Source organism: Malaclemys terrapin, chromosome 8 (genome assembly GCF_027887155.1).
Source record: "Malaclemys terrapin pileata isolate rMalTer1 chromosome 8, rMalTer1.hap1, whole genome shotgun sequence".
Classification (NCBI taxonomy): domain Eukaryota; kingdom Metazoa; phylum Chordata; order Testudines; family Emydidae; genus Malaclemys; species Malaclemys terrapin.
Window position 1 is genome coordinate 102,969,349 of NC_071512.1, and position 24,508 is coordinate 102,993,856.

The 24,508-nt window shown below is 39.0% G+C and overlaps 1 protein-coding gene across 2 annotated transcripts in view; it reads left to right on the top strand.

The window, feature by feature from the left end:
- Nucleotides 1-24,508, top strand: part of SPATA6 (spermatogenesis associated 6) — a 64,414-nt gene that overhangs the window by 11,130 nt on the left and 28,776 nt on the right. The window contains exons 5-10 of one of the 2 annotated variants that reach the window (XM_054037942.1): nucleotides 151-275; nucleotides 6,521-6,601; nucleotides 9,195-9,473; nucleotides 11,351-11,438; nucleotides 14,845-14,885; nucleotides 17,620-17,801. In XM_054037942.1, the coding sequence (XP_053893917.1) occupies nucleotides 151-275; nucleotides 6,521-6,601; nucleotides 9,195-9,473; nucleotides 11,351-11,438; nucleotides 14,845-14,885; nucleotides 17,620-17,801 (796 nt within the window). The remainder of the gene's footprint in view (nucleotides 1-150; nucleotides 276-6,520; nucleotides 6,602-9,194; nucleotides 9,474-11,350; nucleotides 11,439-14,844; nucleotides 14,886-17,619; nucleotides 17,802-24,508) is intronic. The other variant, XM_054037943.1, reaches the window with a different exon arrangement.

Genomic DNA, 24,508 nt, shown 5'->3' on the forward strand with positions numbered 1-24,508 from the left:
TTATTCAATGGTCTTATGGCCTAGTGTAGTAAGAGTTTACTCTTAATTTTTAAAGGTAAAAACTTGTACTAGTTTCGGCATAGTCTTGTGCATGTGTGTCTACACTGTATAACTGTTTCCCAATACATTAAGTACATATTTCCTTTTTAGTGGGAGAAATTCTAGCCACTTATGAAGAAAATACAAGAGATTTCCTGTTCCCTGACCCTAAGCTTACTCGTGGGCACCATGGTTCAGATCGTGAAGTTTTAATGAAGCGGTCTTCTAGTTTTACAGTAAGTGCATACTGTGTATGGTACTTATGATACAGTGTGTTTCACAGAAACAGCTTTGTGATCTACCTCAAGCCAAAAGTGATTACTTTTGACAGATAATTCAATACCTGAAATGGCAAGTCCTAATCCAAGGCTGAACTTTGTGAAGATAGAATATGTCTGCTGGAAATGTTATTTTAACTTGATGTGCAAACAATACTGGTATAATGTGAACAAGTTAGTATCTAGATTGCTTTGATATATAGTACCATAGCCCTTATTTCTTCTTTTCACCCATCCAGTGGGTGGGAAGCCAGATTTACTACCAGCAGGAACCATCAAATTTTACAGCAGTTGAACTATGTAACAGGGTAACTCTCTCCCCCACTTACTCTTTTTGTTGCATTTTTGTCTCCAGTTACATCGGAAACCCTCTGGGTGAAGGTCCGTTGATCCATCTGTTTGTACAGCACTGTGTGCAGTGTGTCTCCAGCACTCATTGGGGCTTAAGGGATCTCACACAATAAGAATGAATAATCATAACCTGTATTAAAACTTGGTTTAGACACTGTTATAGCTTTGGTTGTCCCTTCTAGAACTTGTCAAACTCTCTTTAACCTCCATTCACATTGACTGGCCAAGCCATTTTAGAAACTAGCCACATTTAGGCTTTCAAAAAAGCCATAATAGCTGAGGGGTGATTGGCAAAGTGAACAGAATGAATTAGCATTGATCTTTTTTAGCTGCGGGCTCAAATGTACACTAAATGAAAATAAGTTTGGTCTCAGCCTGCACCTTGGTAGGCGTTTAAAGCTGACGATTCTCAGATAGGAATGGGGTAGTCCTGAAAGCAACTTTAAAGGAGATATCATTAAAGTGACAGAACACTGAGATTGGGATGATTTGGGGCTCAATTGACCTGTCAGTTACTACTAGTTTTCTTAAATTCATGATTAAAGGTCAAAAATGGCTTGCAGCTGGTACACTGTGCCCCATAAGGACAACCTGAATATCACCCTGTCAGTTACAAATAGAGGTGACAGGTTTCAGAGTGGTAGCTGTGTTAGTCTGTATCAGCAAAAACAACTAGGAGTCCTTGTGACACCTTAGAGACTAACACGTTTATTTGGGCATAAGCTTTCGTGGTCTAAAACCTACTTCATCAGATGCATGGTGTATATATATTATAGTACAGCACATGAAAAGATGGGAGTTGCCTTACCAAGTGGTGGTGGTGGGGGGGGGGGGTGTCAGTGTAACAAGACAATTCAATTAACAGTAGAATACCAAGGGAGGAAAAATCACTTTTGTAGTGGTAATGAGGGTGGCCCATTTCAAACAGTTGACAAGAAGGTGTGACGGTAGGGGGAAATTAGTATGGTAAAATTAGGTTTTGTAACGACTCATCCACTCCCAGTCTTTATTCAGGCCTAATTTGATGGTGTCCAGTTTGAAATTATTTCCAGCTCTGCAGTTTCACATTGGAGTCTGAGCATACTTCATTTAAATGACTTGAGTAGCAGAGATGGGCTTATGATGATAGGTTGTATTTGAATGAACTTTGTTAAAATGAACATTTCGTTGGGTGAGTTGGAATCCAAATAGGTGTGTGTAAGCGATTTCTCCTGTACCACAAAATTGTAACATCATGTGATGCAATTTGAAGCCTGCTTATAACCAATCCAGATCTGGACCAGGAGTGTTTTTATGTCAAAATTCAATACACAGGTGCACCTTGTTTTGGAAGATTCCACAATAACTGCTCTATACATACCTTTTATTTTTTTAGCATCCTATCTGCATGTTATCAAATATATTTAGTTTGATGATAGATACAATATAAAAGCAAATCATACTGCATTAGGGTAACTTCTAATATTAATAGGAAGGTTTTTTCCCAAAGAAAATAGAGTCCTATTATACATTGTTGTTTAGGACTTACAGTAAATATTTGATGGTGGAGTAGTATTAAATATGAAGCTTTTTAGAATTTTTTTAATTAAAATTTGGAATTCTTTAATTCCATTGAAAAGCTAGTTCATGTCTCCCCAAATTCTTTATGGTAAATCAAACGTATTTGTATTCATTTTGAAAGGCTGTCTACCTCTTTGTGATACAAGCGTCCAGATAGTTGGCTTTTTGCAACAATCCCTGTAATGAACCATAGTAGTTCAGCTGTGCTTTAGGGCCTTTGATTCTTGTTGAGGTGTTGAGCAGAGCCAGCTGGGGCATTAGCAGCTGCATAATGAAGCTGTAGCAGCCCTAAAAAGACTGGAATGATGGAATGGGAAAAGGTGCTCCAGTCTCTCTCACCCCTAGGAAAGTATGTGGAGCAGTTTAGATGGTGAAATCCGTTCCTGCAGAAGCATGTGTACCTCCTCCCTCCCAGAAACATGGAATGGTTTATATGGGTAATGTGGGTAATGACTGTACCCCAAGAATAATTTAAACAATTTGCGTCTCCTTTCTCTAGCTGATGGTTTGGGCAGCCATGAGGGAAACAACCTCCCCTTCCAAACCAAGATGAAAGAGTCTCAAATGTTCCTTCCCAGATCCCCATCATACCAGCTGTGTTTCCTTTTGAGTGGGTCTCCCTCTACTCTCTAAACTGCTTCAGATTCCTGAGGTTTGGAATGATGGGTGTTTCTGTGCTTCTGCCCCACCCCTTTGCTCTCTTCCCTCTTGGGCGAAGGGTGTTCTAAGCTGCACCAGTAAGATCTACTTGCTGTTCCGGTGGGCAGCAATCAATGTATGTAAATTTTATTGCAAATGGTAAAATATTAATCATGATCTTGAGAACCAAAAGTACTCACCTTATTTCCACACTAGTCAATTGAGTTCTTCCCACAAGAAAAGTTATAACAAGCTGCCGTAATAAGTGTATGTGACGGGTTCGGTCACAGAGATCCCCTTGGGACTGTCACCCGATATGCTGAAATTTCCTCTGAGCCATTTTTTCCTGCCAGCTTGGGACTCCAGAACCCTGCCTTGTTGAGCCAGACACGCCGGCCTGCTGCAGCACAGACCCAGGGGCTGGGCCACGCCCCCAAAGCTGCAGACTTTAACTAAGAATAGCTCAGCAGGTTACTTGTCTGCAGCACCAGACACCCAGCTCCCAATGGGATCCAAACCCCGAATTACATTTATACAGGGTAAATTCATAAATTGTCCGCCCTCTATAACACTGGTAGAGAGATATGCACAGCTGTTTGCTCCCCCAGGTATTAATCACTTACTCTGGGTTTATTAATAAACAAAAGTGATTTTATTAATTATAAAAAGTAGGATTTAAGTTTCAAGTAATAACAGGTAGGACAAAGTAGGTCATCAAGCAAAATAAAGCAAAAACATGCAAGTCAAAGCCTAACACATTAAGAAACTGATTACAGGTAATATCTCACCCTCAGAGATGTTCCAATAAGCTTCTTTCACGGGCTAGACTCCTTCCTAGTCTGGGCCCAATCCTTTCCCCAGGTACAGTCCTTGTTAGTTCCAGCAGACATCTCAGGTGGTAAACAGGGGTTTTCTCATGACTGGCAGCCCCCTTTGTCCTGCTCCACCCCCTTTTATAGCTTTGGCACAAGGCAGAAATCTTTTGTCTCTCTGGATCCCCACCCTTCCTACTAAATGGAAAAGTACCAGATTTAAGATGGATTTCATTATCCGGTGACATGGTCACATGTCACTGTAAGACCCTTAGTCTCCATTCTTCCTGGGTTGGCCCACGCATACGCAGGAAGGCTTGCAAGTAAATAAACCATTTACAACCAGTTGTCCTAGTCAAGGGGAGCCATCAAGATTCTAAACCACCATTAGTGGCCCACCCTTTGCATAATTACAAGAGGACCTCACTAGAGTTATACTTCATATTTCTAGCTTTAGATACAAGAATGATACATGCATACAAATAGGAGGAATATATTCAGTAGTTTATAACCTTTGTTATGATACCTCACAAGAGACCTTTTGCATAAAGCATATTCCAGTTACGTCCTATTCACACTCATAAGCATATTTCCATAAAACATATGGAGTGCAAGGTCACAGTATATTTGACTGATAGCTGTGCTACAATAGTGCTTTGATGCCCAGTAACTTTTTCTTGTGTTAATACTAAAGATAGCAAAAGCAAGGTTACAGTTCTGGACTTCAGCTAGGCAGTGACAAGCAGTGTCTGATTAGCACTGCTAATCTGCCAGTTGGAAAGAATCCCAAGATTAGAAATCAGAACTCCTCCAGAAAGCTGGCACTTGTCTGATAATGTCTCTAGCTAAATGTCTTACAAGGCTCACAACACACAATAAGAATATAAGGCATTCCTGGAGTTCTCTCAGAACAATTTTATTTCTTTTTTTTCCTGCTCCGTTGTTGTCCTGCTGATGCTTTTGCTGATTCTTCAACATTTCTGTGCAGACCTCACCTCTAAGAACATGATTAACCTGCTCTGATTGTGACTGCTTATATAATGTACTATCTTCTCCCTCTGTGAAATATTTGCAGCATCACTTAAACAGACCTTTTCTCCCCTCCAGTATCTTTCATTAGGGTCCCAATTGGGGAGCTGAGTTTTTTTTTTTTTAAACACAGACTGCTTTTCCTCTTACTGCTAACAGTTGCAAACCTGTCATCTGATGCTTCCAAAGTCCCTTATAAGCATTAACTAGCTTTACGGTGTTCCCTTGATCTAGTTCATTTTATACCCATTTGACAGCTGGGTAAACAGTTAGCACAGAGAGGCTGAGTAATTTGCCCAAGGATGCCTACACCCTCAAGCCAGTGGCAGAGTAGTAATTAGAACAAAGGAGTTGAGACTCTTTGTCCTCTCTTGTTGCTAGTCTGTGGGGTTTTCTGAGGCATCCATTGCTATAATACCTAGGTGCTAGTCCAAACTTGCTCTCAAGAAACGGTTTCTCTGTTGAACAAATGTCTAAAGTTTCTGTAATAATTCTAGGTCTCTTTAAGAACAGTAGGCACTTTACTGAGGCTTTTCATAGGAGATGTATTAATTCTAATTTTCTCCTTTTTAGACAGTTGATAATTCATGTAGATAATAAAAATGAGTGCTGATTAAAGAAGGTCAGCTTTAAGATGTGTTTATACCCTGTGGTTTGACTTTTTCACTAAAATTAACCACTAGATTGAATTTGTCACCATCCAGGGCGCTGATGATTGTCAGGGCTAAAGGTAACGAAGATCACGTTGGGCTTTGTCTCTTGCACTTCTGATTTCAGTACTCTACGTTGGGGCCAGATCATGCCATCTCATGGAGGGTAGGGAAATCAGTGGCGTAGGCGTGGGGGAAGAAGGGGCAGAGAAAGGTCTCACTCATGGAGTTCCCCCAAAATTCTTAGGGTGACAGAAGCAGGGTTCACAATGGAAGAAGGCTACCTTGAAATCTCGGATGATCTTGGAGATCTACTGGGGAAGAGGTCCTTTGCCTCCATACTGAATCCAAAGCCCCTCTGTCTTTCTGTGGTAGTACACCTTCTCTACCACCTGTGACAGTGCCCAGGACCCCCAGGCTGTCCTGCAGAATGTCCCAGCCCTTACCCTCCTGTCTCCCTCTCCCCACCATTTCCATGTTCAGATACCTAGACCCCAGTGTCCTCTGCAGGTCTGGGGATCTGCACATGGATAGATGTGTGGTGCTTGGAGGGGCTGGAGGATGAGGTTCCCTAGGGACAGCCAACCCCTAGCTCTCTTCTGCACAGCTGAGAAAAATGCATGTGTAGATGGGTCCCGCTGTCCCTTGATCTGCAGAACATGGTATGGCCCTTAATTCTGTATACATTTTTTTCTAACATTATACACAGTCAGTGAATACCAAAAGTTCACATATAAGTAAATAGAAAAACAATAGTTTAGCATAAGCCACAAGCAATAATGTGTTTATAAATAAGTTTGCGAAGTCAGTAGGAATGAAACTTGCAAAGCATTACTTGAATTTTTATTGATGTTGTAACATGACATGAAAAATCTTTAAAACTGCTTTTGACAAAGAAATATATTGAAATAAAAGTCAGACCTTAATTGTTGTACAAAAGCAATGTAATCATCTGTAATTGAATTGTCAGAAATGCAAATGTTATCTTCTTGACATTTACCATTGCTGTTCTGTCTTTTCTAATTATCTTTATTAAAGGCTGAAATTAACAAAGGAAATGGTTTAAAATTAGGAATGGTTTGTTACATTAGGTGACATTTATTTCTTTGATACCCTTTATCTTTAGTTGGAGCTTGATGTTCAATTATTGTCTCTCTTCTAGGGAATTGCACCAAAATTGAGATTTTCTACCAGCTCCCTTATTACAGAAAGCCTGTTAAGTTCAGGAAGGATTCATGTACAGGTTAGCATAATTTAACTGTTTGTGATTTAATTTCCAGATTGAAATTGACAGCTGCGCTGTCAAATGTTTGCATGTGCTACTCCCTACAAACTTTTTTCATCCTTTTGTTTTGAGTAAAACAGTTGTCAGAGGTGCTTGACAACTTGATTAAATTTTTAATCAAGCATGAGTAAAGAGAAGGCTAGGTGCTTGACAGTAGGTGCTGAGAGTTCCTCCAATACGAAACAATTAACAGCTTCCATATCCTGTGATCAGCTGAGGGGCGAGTCCCTGATATGTGTGGAGTTGGGAAGATGTCTTCTCGTCATTATCTAACAGTAGCTGGGTGAACCTGGAGATGACAAATTATTAAAAACAACAAACCAATAAATAAAGTATAATAGTAATTATCTTGAGAAATTATTTTTGTAATGGAGATGAAGACTTCATTTTAAAAAACAACAAGGAGTCTGGTGGCACCTTAAAGACTAACAGATTTATTTGGGCATAAGCTTTCGTGGGTAAAAACCTCACTTCTTCAGGCAACCGTCAATTTGTCAATCAAATATCCATCTGAAAATTATGAAACAATGATAAGTAATGCTTTAGATGCCCTAACTGAACAGACTGGAGGAAACTATTTTTCTGCAATTTGTTTACTTTGTGTGTTTGACAGCATTTTGTGTATAGTCAGTTTCACCGTTTTGAGCCTCCGTCGGGGTTTCTGTCTTATGCACTTATATGATGACATCACTCTTTTCCATGTTGTTCAAAATGGTGTTTATTAGTAATAGTGACAGCAAAACTGAAAGTGAACAGGCGGTAGGCAGGCATGTGCACAGAGAGCGAAAGGGGTAGCCTGTGAATTTTTGGGTGGTGGTGGTGGTGGTGATGTTGGGTCTATCCTTAAGCAGGGGAGCAAAATAAAAAAAAAAAACCCTTATCAACATTTTTAAAGGAGGATTTGTTTTTTTTTTTTAAAAGACACATTCTATTAGAAAACTGAACGCTTCTAAACTGATAAACCTAAAAAAAAAAAAAAAATCAAGTTGACATTGTCACTTTAAAGAGATGCTGTCATATTGGTGTTTTTCTGAAATATATATAGCATGTACTTGAGATTTTTAATGTACTAAAAGGTACCTGAGATTCTTAACATATATAGTCTTAAACACGTAACCGTGAGTGCAGATGGAAAGGCAAGCAATAAACATTGAATACAGCCCAGTTACTCTAGTCAATTTCTGTTTCAGTTCTTATGCACCGATGTAGTGCAGTTGCATTGCATATGCACCAGAATATTGTCTGTCATCTCTTTTTATTTTAAAAGGAAAAGTAATTTCCAAAGGAAAGTCATAAAAATATACAAAATGAAATACTAATAAAATAAGGTATTTGAAGCCAAACTTTACCTGAAATTCCAGTTCATTATACTGTGACATCAAAGCCAAAATGTGCCATTGAGAAAGCGTTCAAAGCATAGCCTTTCTTCCTAGCATGTCTCAAACTATAAAGCTTGTAGAGGCAGCTGAAAGATGACTTTGTGCTGAAATGACAAAAGAGTGATAATGTATTTCAAATTAAACTTCAGTACTGAAAGTATTAATCTTGACAGTTGACTTTTAAACTGGTAAGTGAAGAAGTTAATAGTTAGGGCTGGCTCTTTCCTTAATAACTCTTAGTTTGGTATTGCTGGTTAAAAAGAATTGTGGCTTGTTAATATACTATGCATGTCACAATGTGGTATTTTTAAAGCTTGTGTCAACTCTGAGCTAGACCCCTATGCTGGAATTTTAAATGGTCTTCAAACTTTGCCTCCAAACCCTGTATTTGTGGATGCAAAAAATGCCATTTACAGGCAAATGTTTTGGTTTTGCATTTGTATTATATTATTGGCATAACTGAAGAGGAACACTGGAAAGTGGGTCCTTAAAGTTGTATTATTATAGCTTTTTGCTAATAGCCTTCTCTTTAACAAAATACCCCAGTAAATTCCCCATCTTTCAAGAAAATGCATTTTTCAAAGCAGTTAACTAATTATGAATCTTTGGTCAGCTTCTAAAATGCATATAATTTAACCATAAACAAGAATTCAGTCTGTTGCCATCCACTGTTTTTTTAAAAAAATAGGCAGATTTATTTAACCTTACACTCAGAAAGGTAAAAACTTGAAAGTATTTTACAAAAAAAGATGGTAGCAAGTTGAGCAAATATTTTCGAATCTGTAAACTTTTAATCATATATGCTAGGCAGAGTTGTCATTAAATGAACTAAAGTAACATAATTCAACTTAATTTCATATAGTGTCTTTAGCACCAACTGTGTGAGCAAGCTAATTGGATAAATATCAGGCACTTAACCTTAAAGTCTGACATTTAACAATGTGCATTTTATCCTTCTCCTGTTTTTAAGCACATTATTTTAAAAGGACCATCTCTGTTTTTTTTCTAAATTGCTGTGTGATTATAGTTTTGTTAGGGTAACTTGAACTGACATACGTCTATTTCTGTCGGAGATGTTGGTTCCCGCTTTGCAGATGTTTGTTTGCTGTATTATCAGCAGCAATCTTTGCTCGGCATGCTGTCAAGCCACATAATTTCTCTTTTCACTTTAGGATAATTTGGATCGGGTGCATCATTCAACACCAAATGGAAGATTACAAACAAGGTCACCAAAGAAAAACACCCCTTCACCTGAGAAAAACAGGCACTGCTTAGCAACAAAGAACTATGAGCAGCCCACAATAGCTTCTAAATCACGATCTCCATCTCCATACACAAAAAGACGAATGTGTGAGCTATCAGAAGAAGCCAGACAACGACTGGCCCATTTAAATCTGGGGCCTTTTGAATTCAGAAGAGAAACCGATAAACCTCCATTTGTAGTTAGACATGTATGTATTCTCTGCAAAGTGTTTCCCATTTAAGCTCAGGTCAAACATTATTCTTTTGCTAAATATTACTCCCCAAATCCTAGTTTATATGAAAAATCTTTTTTTCTCCTAAACAGCCTGCTACATAGTGATTTAAATGTAAAATTAACTAGAATAAAAGTCCTTTTGTCAGCGTCGGTAACTGACAAGGATCAAACTCTTTCATGAATACCAGGTTTAAATTCTGAGTGCCCATTCTTTTTCTTCTAGCACACTGGACAGCATAATAGGTGCATAATTCAAGTTGGAAGTAATTGGTATTAGTATTAAAAGTGGCTGAATAGGATTTGAAAAGAGTGCAGTGACTTTATGAAAAGTCAGACTCCCTCCTTCGTACCTTTCTTTACGTTATCGTCTTGTCTTTGAAATTGTCCGTTTACTAAAATATAAACTTAATCCTTCAAGTTCCTGAGCATTCTGACCCTGATCTAGCAAAGCACTTATGCATATGCTTAACTTTAAGTACGTGGGTCGTCCTGCTGAAGTCAACAGACTACTCTTGCTTAAAGCTAAGCATGTTCTTAAGTATTTTGCTGGATTGGGGCCAAAGTGCTTAACGTCTTGAAGGATCATATTGTTTGATATGTACTTTGTTAATTTTCTTTTTTCTTAATATTTCCCATGATCACTATAAACATCTACCTTAAGAATCCAACCTTGAAAGATTGCAGAGAGAAAGAGAAATTGGGCTCTTTTGTTTCTGTGCTATGATATCAGGGCTTGCGTGCAATTCCAGCGATCTTATCTGCCACGTTACCTGATTATCTTAGTTACTTCTCTGATTATTCCTTTTTTTTTTTAGCTTATTACTAATTAATTCATTAGCATATGTTGTCAAACTCTGGAATTCACTTACAAGTTTTTTCTTTTACTCTTAGATACCCTTTAGAAATTCAGATGAGCCTTAAGCAACCATTAATCTTCATCCTACCGCTTATCGTACTCCCATGGATATTATTTTTTCTTTTAACTCAAATTAGTCAATTATTCTGTTTCTGATCTATAGGTGATGTTCACAGTGTAATTACAGCACCTTTACATGACAATTGCTGATTCTGATTACTGACTACTTTTGTGCCTCTTCTACAAAAAGAAAATGTGTATCTGCTGCATTCTTTTAATGTGCCATATCCAGACTTCCATTACATTTCTGATGTGATAACACTCCTTACGGGTATCTTTAATGCTGGGGTCTTCTTGGACTGGGAATTCTGTGTGTTACATTAAGATCAAAATTTGAACTTGCTAAAACGTTATCCTTTAATTAGGAAGAAGAGCAACGCTTTAAATATCTTGGTGAGATCTGAACTATTTCTGGTAAATATTAGATATCTAATTTGTAGTGAATGCAAAAAGGAAGGCCTTTCCTTTTCTCCTGTTATGTAACTGGTGCCTGTAGCAGACCATCTGTAATGAAGCTGCATGTTTGGCAAAATTCAAAACAAGAACTTGTATTTATTGGTTACTTTGAGTTACTGTAAGAAGGTTCTAGTGGATTTGCATCAATATATAAGACAATAAGTTACATCTTGTTCTGCTGCGTGTCACCCTCTCACCTCCTTTCTGGTTTGCTTTATAATTTCTCATCTAAGGGTTTTCATAACTATGTTCTTACATTATTGTCTGTGTATATGTAATAATACTACATTTACACAGACAAAATTCTGAGAATAACTTCCTAAATATTATCAAAAATCTTAAGTTTATAATTGAACCAGAAAGGAGCAGAGGTGTACATACAGGAGAAGGAAAGATAATTTAATTTATTTGTGTGTGTGTGTGGTCGTATAAAAAGTTTACCTCCAACGCTAAACGTTTTAACAATGTTTTGGCTCCAGATTGAACATCCGAGCCCCACTGTTGACGTTCATACTTGGCATCCCACCAGAGACAGTGGACGAGAAGGTTGGTCCAGGGTATCTTATGGTAAGTATTGACTTGTGTATCTCGTCTTAGATACTCCTGTTCCATACAGCAGGTTAGGCTTTTTAACCCCTTAGTGTGGAAAGACTGTCCTTTCTTCCTAGGATTTAGCCAGGACGCTGGGATGAATGAAACTACTGTTATAAAAAATGTGGCTTAGGATATCTAATTATTCCAATGATTGGGTCCTTAGTTCTGTATCATCTGAAAACAGTGTGTCCCCCAACATAGGCTGGTGCCTTGGTAAAGTACAGCCTATGCTAGCAAGGAGCAAGGCACGGAGAACCCGGGGAGAGACACTCACTGACCCTGGCTTGGAAACCTGCAAATGCCTGTTTGCTTGAACAAAGATGACACTGGAGAGGGCACTCCAAGCACTAGTCCTGAGGAGCCCTGACAACCCGAACAAAAATCCCTAATACGCACTTTGAACTGTAACTATTTTAAGCCTCTTTACCTAGGATATCTGCAACCTTTCCCTTTCCCTTTCCTGCCAGCCAAAGTAAAATACTCTTTCACTTATCCATGTGTCTGATTGGTTATTGGGACCCACCTAGCTGCTGAAGCCCCTATAATGCTTGCCTCTGAATTTCAGGTTTCAGAGTAGCAGCCGTGTTAGTCTGTATCTGCAAAAAGAACAGTACACCCGGCGTGCTACTGTTAGCCTACAGGGTTGGTGTACTGGGCAGGGAAAATAATTATGTATCTTCATATGCACTGAAAAATACTGGCCTTCTTACAGTGTTGGCTATGCTTGGCCATTTTATTTAGGCCTTGGCTACACTTACCAGCTAGTTCGACGGCTGGAAATCGAAGTTCTGGGTTCGACTTATCGCGTCTAGTCTGGACGCGATAAGTCGAACCCGGAAGTGCTTGCCGTCGACTGTGGTACTCCAGCTCGGCGAGAGGAGTACCGCGGAGTCGACGGGGGAGCCTGCCTGCCGCGTGTGGACCAAGGTAAGTTCGAACTAAGGTACTTCGACTTCAGCTACGTTATTCACGTAGCTGAAGTTGCGTACCTTAGTTCGAATTAGGGGGGGTAGTGTAGACCAAGCCTAAGCTTCTGATCTCTTATTTCCCATATGCACGACATGGATTGTTTGTTTTGTTGCTTCCAGTAATCCATGGATTAAAGTTAGAATCCTTTAGTGGAGAGCTATGTTGAATCCTCCTTCCATATAGTATATTTCCACAGACTTGGAGATTCCCTGTCTGTCTCAAGTAAAATTAGGGAAGATGGTACTTTAAAACATGGTTTAATTTGTTCAGTATTCCTCATGTATGAGAGCATGAACTGTAGTGAACTTCATCGGTATTTACTATTTACATTTGATTGTGACTCCTCACTAGTAATACCTTCATTGCAATTCACTGTGAATTAAAGGTACTTTGCAGTTTGCCCATAGTGGAAGGACTGGAGGCTCCAGATGTAGACATTGGGATGCAAAGCCTTTCACCTCAGGGTCATAAACTTGAATCTGTTGCAGTTTGATAATATCAAAGCCACGTTACCACCTTAGAAGCATCAAGCACTTATATGAAATGAGTTAGTGGTCTTGGGCCAGTCACTAGGGGACTGAAATCTACCTCAGAAAAGAGTTGTCACTTCTAACAGTCATAAGATTCATTGGTAGAGAGCAACCCCCTGCCTATGTCCTGGGGTGTAACAGTTATAAGGATCAGACTTCTGAAAAATACAGATTCCTGGAATCAAATGTTCTAATCCTAGAAATGACAGCTCGGTCCTCTTTCATCCTTCTGGAGGTAGCTAACTGAGTCCATGCAGTTTACTGCAAGTATATATTGATCTTTTGGATGAGACTGAAAACTGGAGGTCCTGTCTGCTTTCTAGGAGGGGATTTAGAAACTTGGTTACTTGGTTGCACCCCCAAATTAGATACTAAATTCATTTTGTGCCTGTAGAATCAGAGACAGTTATTGAAAAATTGGCTCTGCAGATACTATAGCGCTTTTAATTAAAGAAGGGTTTCCCCCAGTGCTTAAGGGGGAAGCTTTCATCCTGAAGGATCCCAAATATATGGCCTCTTTTAGATATAAGCACATTGTATCAAAACTTGGGAGCCATTGATATCAGTGGGATTTCTGTGCATGTATCTGTAGTTAGAATGGTAGCCCCTTTCTGTTTCTCCTGCTCTCTGGATATCTAAAGTTGCACAGAAGAACTAAGCATTAGATATTATTAGGTGAACTCACTCTTACCTTGTAGGTACATCTCTACCCCGATATAATGCTGTCCTCGGGAGCCAAAAAATCATACCGCGTTATAGGTGAAACCATGTTATATCGAACTTGCTTTGATCCACCGGAGCACGCAGTCCCTTCCCTCCCCCCGGAGCACTGCTTTCCCGTGTTATATCCAAATTCATGTTATATCGGGTCGCGTTATATCGGGGTAGAGGTGTACTATCCACCAAATGGATTCGAGGCATAGCAGCAGTGTGTGAATAGTTGGGACATTTCCAGTCCTGTGGATACACAGTGGACTTCTCTTTTAGGATGGAAATTTGACATCCTTTTCAAAGTGGCTTACTATAGTGTAGTAGAAAATATGGGCAATATTCTGGTTATAGTTTTACTTTACATTGGTTTAAGCAATGAATAACAATATGAGTCGCTTCAGTTCACTCACAAAACTGTACTCATCCTCTGTGATGAGATCCCATTAACTTAGGCCATGTCTATTCTACCACTTATGTCGGCAAAACTTATGTCACACGGGTGTGGAAAAACCACCCCTCTGAGCATGAGTTTCTCCGGCATAAATGGTACTGTGCACAGCACTATGTCAGCAGGAGAGCTTCTCCCACCGACATAGCTACCGCCGCTCGTTGCGGGTGATTTAGTTATGTCTACAGGAGAGCTCTCTCCCATTGGCATAGAGCAGATACGTGAGAGATTTTACAGCAGCACAGCTGCATCAGTACAGCTGTGCCACTGTAAGGTCTCTAGTGTAGACATAGCCTTAGGTTGCAGTCAAACCTGAAGTTATTGTTGTCAGCTGAAGAAATTAAAACCCTAAAACACTAATGGCCGTGACATTACATTGTGTAATTCAAAATATCACGTATCAGAGGGGGAGCCGTGTTAGTCTGTATCCACGAAAACAACGAGGAGTCCAGTGGCACCTTAAAGACTAACAGATTTATTTGGGCATAAGCTTTCATGGGTAAAAAAACACTTCTTCGGATGCATGTAAATTGCATCTGAAGAATGTAAATGCATGTAAATATATAACAACAGTAAATTGCTTTCGCTACTGTTTGAAAGGTGAGTTATAAGTGATTTTTGGGAAAGACTTTTAAATTTTTTTTCCTAAACTGCATGTAGCTTCTAGACCTATCGTCTCAAAACTTGGTTAAAAATTCTGCTGGGGTGCACTTTTTTCCAGATCCTTCTCTTCTTGGCAGCTATAGACCCAAGCATACTAAAGTAAGTAATGCAAATAAAATCGCATGTACATTTGTCTTTGTTTTGGAGTATGTGGAATAGAAAAGTGTGTGGGATTTCTGTTGAAGGTGCCTGAGTGAAATCAAGTATACAACTTCTTCATCTTGTTGTTTGATGCTGTACATTGGACCATTATTAAATATAGATATTGTTCCATTTGTACTATAAAGCATTCTCAAAACATTCTGCATAAACAAACTGTTAACACTATGGACATACATTCATAGTAAATCATGTTCTGCAGTTATAGAACCCAATTTTTATTTACAGTAAAGTCACTTTCACTTTATGATGCCGGGGTGAGTCAAGGCACTTTAAAGTGGGTGTGAAATTACATTTACGTTCACTTCAAGAGGATCCCTTGTCTCACCAGAGCATTGGTGTAAATGAGAACAGGGCCCACATTTTTTATTTTTAAATTGCTGCTCATTACTTCAAATGTTTGGCTCTTGTGCTTATTCTCAAGTTTTGTCTTTCCTTTCTCAGCTAGCTGCTTTCCCCAGGTTCTTGGTTGGGATGGAGGGGCTTGTTTATCTAACCCACCTGATAGACGTGTGAAATGAGATGTAACTTGTTTATCCTTTCTTTCCTAATTTTTGTTTTTCCTGAAATACCCCGGAAATTTTATTAGCAGACTGTAGACCGTTAATTATTGTGTGTGTGCCCTATTAGATTGTCTAATGGCTGGCAAGAGAGGTGATGCAGGGAGGGAGAAGGAAAGTGAATTAAAAGGATAAAACTTTGGTTCAGGCCAAACTGTCTTGTCAGCTTCTCAACTTTCACTATGTAGGACTGCAGTTTTATGTGGCATGTAAGTCTAATATATTGTGCTGCTTCTGGATTATTCCATAGTGATAAGTGATAAACTGTACAGAGAACTTCTAAATATGCTTTTATGATGGATGTTTTAATTCAAATCCATTTTTCTCAAATGGGGAAGAAGATGTTAGTGGCCGTCATTGTTTGGAGCACATAGATATCACAGATACAGATTAAATTCATCACTCTCCTGATGCCCTTAAGCATTCCTGGTTCCAACAAAAAAATACAGGCAAAAGGGAATATACCTTTTATGTTGCCAAAAATAATTGTATAGCTCTGAACTAGATGTTGTTAATATTGTGTAGAGTAAGAGGACCTGAGAATTACTATTGGTGTAATGTAGCTCTTAAGGGGAAATCAGTGTTAAATTTAATAAAGCGGATGATATTTGGGCATGCTGTTTGTGTGTGTGTGTTTAATCTGAAGATTACATTTGAATGGGATTCTAATTTTGTAACAAACATCAGCTGCCTCTTTTAAAGTTGTTAGGTGAATTAGCTCATGGGGCCAAAATGTTAGGACTCTCCTGGCTTTTATTTGTTAATTTAGGTCTTCTGTGTGGTGTGACTGGGGCATTAAACTTTGGTTAAAGTTCACCTAAAAATACTGTCTTATACAATGGGGTCAGATACAGTCCTGCCTTTCAGAGGGTTTCCTGGCTAGCACGGACAATTCCATGGAATATTATTGAGTTCTTGTACATGTGTGGTGTAAAATAACAAATCAAATTCCTTTCTCCCACAGGGTACAGGAAGCTTTAAAGGGCAAATGGTGTAAAGCTTTAGTCAAGGTTACATTTGAATAAGGCTATGATGACTCTCTTTGTAGGAATATATGGGAACAGATTGAATCTTGATCTAGAAATGCTATTTCTGCATAAGTGGGCATGGCAAACAAGATGAGACGTGGCCTGTTCCCCTAAGCTGGAAAACGTGCATCCTTATCCTGCCCCACATCTTTGTCATGGAGCCTTTTCTGACATCTCTACAGTGTCCAAAGATCTCCCTTATGGGGCTGGAGCAATATCTAGAGATCAAGAATTTGGCCCTAGTTGATGGGACCAGCAGGGAGTGAGATGCTGGATCAAGATGGTGGAATACTAAAAAAGGTTCATCACAGTGGGGCACCTTTCTGTGAAACTTAAGGAATATAGCAACCTTTCTAAGCCCTTTGCACTGCTTGCACATTTTTCATTAGCAGCAAACCCCATCACTCAAGCGTGCAAGGTGTAACTTTCCTTAGCACTTTACAAGCTTAGAGAGAAAACCCATGCAAAATACACTGTACGGGTGTAGTAGTCAGTTTTTTAAAGGGTCATAACTTGGGCAAATAGAGAACACTTCCAGTGGAAATCTCCAAAGTCTCTTTTCACTAGAAACCTCCAAGGCACTTTCTTCAGTGAGGGCTGTTTCAGATTTTTGCCTTTAATTTTTTTCAGCTCTGTAGCTGGTCCAAAAAAATTGCAAAAAAATTCTTTTATAATGGGGAAAATGTTGTCTCCCTCCCTACCACCATCTTGTTTGATAATCCAATATGGCTGAAGAGCTTTTGCTGAGACTAAAAAGTCCCAGTTCAGAACCAATCCTGGAAAATTTCAGCCAGAAAGGTGAAAACTTCAAAAAGATATCAGTGACTGAAAACAGGGGGTTAGCCTGGAATGCAATCTTAATTAGGGGGGTGCTGCCATTCCCACTCCTATGTTATATGCAAATCTCTATAAATAATTGTCTTATGTGTATTTCTTAATACAGACAAGTCTAATTTTTAAACTTTGTTTTACATACAGAAAAAGTGGAAAGTGTACATCTCTGCTCCCTGTTAGCTTATGCACAGGCATAACCTAGGCACTTATAATATATGGTTTGAAGTTCTGCTGCTGTTTTTTCTCTGACAGATTATCAGGTCTCATCATGGGAAAGACTTAGATGGCTCTTCTGACAGCTGTGATGAGCACCCGATGTCGGGTACTGCTAGTAGGCAATTTCGTTCTACTAGTTCATTAATACATTCAGCACCCTCCTCATTGCAGAAACATTCCTCAAGTCCTGTACTCAACCGTTCTTCTCTTAGAGAAAGGTAAAGGCTTGTTTTCATTTGTTGTCTGTGAAATTTTGGAACAATTGGCAATAGTTGAATAACAGTTATGTTTGCATAACTGTAGGTTGACTGTTTGGGGTTATAAGGCTAAAATGACTGTGGATTTCCTGTTACTTTATGTAGTCATTTGAGCTGTCATCAAAGGATCACACGTTCAAAACTTAGGGTGTCAATCTTCTCTCAACTGCATCAGTACAGCCCAACTGACATGGGTCCCGATATCATGGCAATAAAAATCTCTTCTCCAATTGCATGTTTCTAATATTTGGTATAACTCAGTCCAAGTTTTGGCTCTGAATGTTTATTATATCTCTCGAGCAAAATGCTAATATTCCAAAGACTGACTTAAACATCAAGAACTTAAATGTGGTGATTGCATTGGTAAAATATTCTGAAGGTGTTTTCAACTTTTTACTTCTGATTTTTTTCAACCCCAATATTTGTTTGTATTTATATCTAATACAATTACAGCTTCTTTTTATAAATAGAAACTTTACTTTAGGGTTTTCTTTAAAAATATGTAGAAATATAGTTTTAGTGGGGCATATGTGGGCTGGCTTTTAAAACATCGTTAGAGTTTAAGTTGGTGTCCCCTTACCATCGCCCTCTGCCTGACACTTTTACAGCGTTCTCACTGCTATAACTGAGAGGTTAGTGTGTATTGTGTGTTAATGTTTCTCTTTTTTCTCCTTGTTTGTGTATTTGATAACTCTGTGTGTGTAATTAAGGTCACTATGCCTAATCAATTTTACCCCCTTTTCTTTTGTGTGGGTCTTTCACAGGCAGTAGACAGGCGAGAACAACACTTTGAAAACAACCTTTAGCTTTTTTTTGCATGGTACTCATCTTTGCCAGTCCAGCTCAAAATCAGGTCAACATTCTTGCTGTTTCACTTCACAGGTCTCTCCCCAGCAGAGATTCAGAACTGTGTCAAGGTATAGTCAAGGTCCAGACTCCAGAGAAAATAATAAAAAAATAACAATAATAAGTAAACAAACAGAATTTTGGGGTCCATTCAAAAGCACCTGGCAGTCCGGATTTGGCCTGCAGTCTGCCTATTGACTACCCCTCCACTAAAGGCTGTGACTCTCAAAAAGGGCCCAAAAACATTGTAAGACTGGTCCATAACTTGCTTTTGGAAGAGGCTCCAATAGCGCATACATACAGGTGGTTTTCTCCTATGAAAGTATCCCCCACCCCCATCTCCCCAAGCACAAGTAATTTGGCAGCTAAGCCTTGCTAGATGATAAAGCCTGATGCAAAATCTCAAGCTGAAATCATCCCCTTGTTTGGGATTCCTTTACAAGCATTGAAATGGGTTCCACCAGCTAAAGATCGAAGTTCTTTGGTTGGAGCTGAGGAGAGAATGCACAGGCATGATACTTGGTCATTTCTGGTGTGCTGAGAGACAAATTGGGCTTTGAGAATCATGCATCCAGTTTGAAGTAATCCTTTCCATTCTGCAACTGGCACGTGTAAAAACTTCCTAACTGCTGATTTCAGTCTGAAAGGTGTGGAGCATCATGAGTGGTCACTCCTGCCCTCAGGTGCTTGTGTGATTCCTGCCAGGTGGGATCGCTGTAACATGGATTCATCTGCTCCAAGTCAGAACAACAAACCACAATCAGGTTTGCTTGAGAACAGTCAAAGATCTATGTGTAGGACTCCTTTCTTTTGCATTGCCAAGAGAGTCTCCTTTTACTCCTTTCTTCTGTTTTATCTCATTCCCAGAGTACTGGGAAAGTTTTGGCAGTATAGAGTTGGATGATCTTAGTTAATCCAATATGGGTCCAGTTGATCATGTGTGTCCTGGCTCCATTGAAGTCTATGGAAGTTTTGCCTTTGACTTCAATGGAGTCATGATTTCATCCCAGGTTCTTGGCTTCTAGTTTTGTCCCCAGGTTGTTTATTCACTCTCTCCCTGAGTCAAGATCCCCTGTCCCAGAAGGGTAATGCATCCAGACTTCAAGGTCCTTTGTCTCATGTTATAGAGATATCTTAAAATGGAGTCCAGAAAGCCACCTCCACTAGACAGAAGAATGCTGGTAAATATAACTGTTTTTAAAAGTTTGCTCACCGTAGAGGCTGTGACCCGGTTTCCTGTCCAGTTCCAATTGATTTAGACTTTCTTCTGTCTCTGTTATCAAAGCTGTTCTTAGGTAAGCATCTGCAGTTTCCATCTGCTATTACTGCTTATGCTGGCCCTGAACCTGGCCCTGTGACAAGGTGCTCTGGCTTTGTCTGTTCCCCGGTGAAACACGTCTTTAAAAGTCATACAAACTTGTACACTCCTGTTCAGGAACCTACTCAACTTTGGGACTTGAACTTGGTATTAAATAGACTCATGGGAAGGTGTTTGAGCTTTTAGGGTCTTGCTTTCTTCATTGCTTTTCAGTGAAGATCTCCTATTTTGTCACAGTTAACTTGGCCAGGAGGGTTTGAGTTACAGGACTTGATGATCTGTCACCTTATACCGTACTCCACAAAGACCAGTGGCTACTTTACCCCAATCTAGACCAATTTATATCTGACTTTTCATCTCAATCACTGATATCTCTGCCTGTCTCTTTCACAATGCTCATAATTATGCTGAGGAGGTGAAGTTGAACACCATGGATGTCTAGAGCACTGGCTTCTCCTTAAACAGGACTAAGCCATTTCAGAAGTCAGAAAATTGATGGTCTCTGGAGAAGAATTTGAGGATTAACCACCTGAGCTCAAAGACTGTCACAATGGATAAGAAAATGCATCCAGTTTTGATATATACCAGGTGTGCCTGAATGCTTAAGGGTTCGATCAACAAGGGCATTGCAAAGTTGATGGTGTATACATGCAATGTACCCTTATGTGAAATTTGTAGGGCTGCTACCTAGAGGTCAGTTCACACCTACGAATCACTATTTTCTTGACACCACATCCAGAGCAAATGGTGGTATTAAAGGACATTATTTAAGACCCACCTCCTTAGAAGCTGATCGGCTAGCCTTCATGCTTTAAATTAAATGAGTTTACTTATCAGCAAGCTTCAGAGTAGCAGCTGTGTTAGTCTGTATCTGCAAAAAGAACAGGAGTACTTGTGGCACCTTGGAGACTAACAAATTTATCAGCAAGAGCTCTTGTTCTCTGTGTGCCTCCATAGAGCTACCTCTTTTCTGCTTCAGAGCCCAGCTCTATACAGGGCTTCTGGGGGTGTAAAGGAACTGAGGGACCATTAGAAGGGATGATGCATTCCCTGTCTACAGAATTTAGCACTCAAGAGGAATTGAGTGCACCCACCAGCTACTGCTCAAAACAATTATGTACTGCCATCGTACGACTCTTAGTACTTGTCTACACTTTAAAAAAAAGTGGTTGTGGTAGCTATTCCTTCACACTTAAAGCAGCAAAAGCGACATAGTCTGGAAGCAGCGATATCAGTATAAAGGTGCTTTATACCAGTATAGTTTCTTGTGATTGGAAACTGAACTAAGCTATATACTATAAACCATATAGCTTTTACTGGTATAGCTATATCTACAGGCAGGCTTTTACTGCCATAATCAGGTCAGCAAAAAAAAAAATCACACCTCTTCCTGACATGATTGGTCTTACTGGCATAATTCTTACAGCATCTCTCTGTGTCGGCAATATATGCCGAGAACAGGTTGTTTTTGGTAAGTAGCCACTTCCGATCCTTTAACTGGGAATAAAGTTACTTCTTCTGGTTACCATGAGTACTGCAGAGATACAAAGTATCCAAGTTCTATCCATTTGGTTTTTCTGGATGATCTCTCATGTTACATGGGTAGTTTCTCAAAGATTCTTTTAGCTGCTTATCTGATTATATTTAGCTAAGGAGTTCTTTCTTTTTTTTTTTTTTCTGTCTTGCAATAGAGCTCTCCAATTGTGAATCTGCTACTACAGTACGTTATTGATTTCTGTCCTGTGATAGTTTGTCCTTCTATGTAGTTTCTTCTCAGCATGACGTTTCTGCTTTGAAGTTGATAAATTCTTCATGGAGGCCACCTGCGCACGTTTACACACACAGTTGGAAGGTTTGCTGGTGGGGAAGGAGTTATACCTGATTCAAACGTTCTGCAGTAAGCTTTTGCATTAACTCTGCTATCCAAGATGGCGTAGGGTTTCTTGCTATGTGCAAATGAAGGTTTGGACTGTCTGACATTTGAAAATACCTATTTTTTATACAAGTTGAGAGTTGTAAGCTGGTGTTTAAATAGTATACACATCTATTTGAATTTCTAATAGTCTGTTCCATCCTAGTGGATGTCTGAGAATTGTATTCATCTGTATTATAACATCCAGACTTAATTCTTTTTTTTGCACTAAGGTAAATGTTGTCTGTTTGCATGACTTGAAAAAAAAATCCTTACCTCATAAAAGAAAATAAATGTCTTTAGTCACATTCCAAGGGAAAATAGTTTTGTACCTTAGATCGTACTTGACATAGCATCTTTGAAATGAATGATGAGAACTTCTCTGATCTGGCGTTTTCTAGGTCACTGAGCTATACTTCCAAAGTGTTTATACAATCTATTGGAATCAATAAACAATTTAAACTGATGTAACTGCAGAATGTTTGCAAGGCCCAAGGAAAATTGGAAGTATGACAGAATACAGCTATAGAAGTTTATCAGGGCAAACAGCCATTGAAATGAAATGACTTCCTCCAACATTGCAATAGAATACTGACACCTTAATCACATAAATAAGTAGCTAGTGGTTTTTAAAATGCATTATTAGTGGTTTGGGGCAACTGAAATTCCTTTATTTATAATTTAAGAAGCTGTGCTCTGAAAGCCATTTTATAAAATATCTCCAATAGGAGTTATCACATCATTAGATGGTTTCAATTTAGATTATGGGTGTTACATTTTCTGGCATCATTTTATTTTCGGATGACTTTTGATTGGTGTAAATATTAACATTGACTTAAAATGTGGATTAGGCTTTATAGTTATTACTAAATTTAGACAGTAAAGATACTGGCAAAACTAATTAAAAAGGAGCTGATACTGTTTTTAATCATACTTAAGGTTTTGATTTTTGTAAATTAAGTTCAGGGCTGATGTGATCAACAAACATTTCTTATACCACAGTGCAGACTAGTGGATTGTTCAGTAATGCCACTGAAGAAATGCATATAGCTTTTGCACTAAATACTTTGTCTTCTGCTGTGGTACATGGATACATCTCATATGAGTGACTAAAATAGCAAATATGGTTTTATATTTTCCTAGATAGAGCATCTGACCCCTAATGGATATTTATAAACATAAGATCAGTAACAGTGCTTTGAAATCCTCCAAACAAACGTTAGCCGCTTTATTTCCTGTTTCAAAAAAGCAAATACTGTAAACTACAGCAACATATCAGACCTCTCTTTCCAGTATTAAACAACACAAGCAAATCTGACAAATTGAAATTGCTGTATACATGAGACAAAGTGCCATGCTCTCATGGACTATATTTCATTGTGGAAATAGGAACTGGCACACTTGAATTACTTGCAAATCTACATTTTTTTACATGCACAAGTTCAGCAGCAATTTACCCAGTGCTAGGGTTTGAAATTAGTGACCAGAAGTTGGAAGATCACATTACTAACCCTGCTCTTCTTTTTTTGGGGGGGGTGGGGAGAGGGGGGTCGTTATTTCATTCTAACCTGCTCTAGTTCATTCTCTGTCAGAGCATTTCAGCAGAGCTGCAGGTTTCTAGCAATTTATTGGATAATAATATAATGTATTCCTTGTAATGTTCAGACCTAGTTCAGTTACATGACAAAAATGCAGAATCCAGCCCTCTCACTCATAATTTCTCTGATGGCAGGTCAATTAAGAAAAGTCAACAGACCACTCTGCCTTTTTCTAAGAATGGTTACTTAAAATCTGTTCCTCTGACAAGATTTGTTTTGGTTTTAGGTTCTACCTTGAGAAGAAAAGAATAATTTGAACTGCTCATCCACACTGCTAGGTTTTAAATTAACTGTAACCATTCCAGAAAAAGACATTATGTCTGGCTTAATGGAAAAAAATCTCCTCAGTGCTGGTTAAACAGCAAACAAAATCTTAAACTATATAAGGAATCTGAAAATATGCTGATATATAAATCAGTGATAACCCTCACCTGGATGACTGTGTCAATTCTACACATTCTCTCTCCAAAGGGAGATAGTAGAAACAGGAGGGGGGTCAAAAATGGATGACAAATGATTAGATGCATGCAAATATTCTGTAGGAGGATAGGCTGAAAAGATTGGGACTGTTTACAGGGAAGACATGGAGGCATACCAAATAACGAATAATTTAGAACAGGTAAAATGGATACAGAAAAATGGAGGAAAGAACAGGAATCTTGAAGTAGAACACATATGGAATAACCTGCCCATATTTGGAGTTGCTCAGTTAGAGGTTGGTTATTCTCTGAAGCATGAGAGTTTAGATCACATCGAAACCTTTGGGTTATCATTGTCATCTTTCTTGCCACTTCCCTTTTGGGGGTTGATGACTTTGAGTCTTCTTCCAGAACTCATGATCGTACACGAGGCTGTTGTGCAGATTGACCAGATATCAATAGACCTCAGAAAGGCCAATGTGCAGTGCCTTTAGTCTTTCCCCTGGGTCATCTTCTGTGCACAACCATGAAAGAGCCATCCTACTGATGTAGCTGTCTGATCTCTGCTTGATATG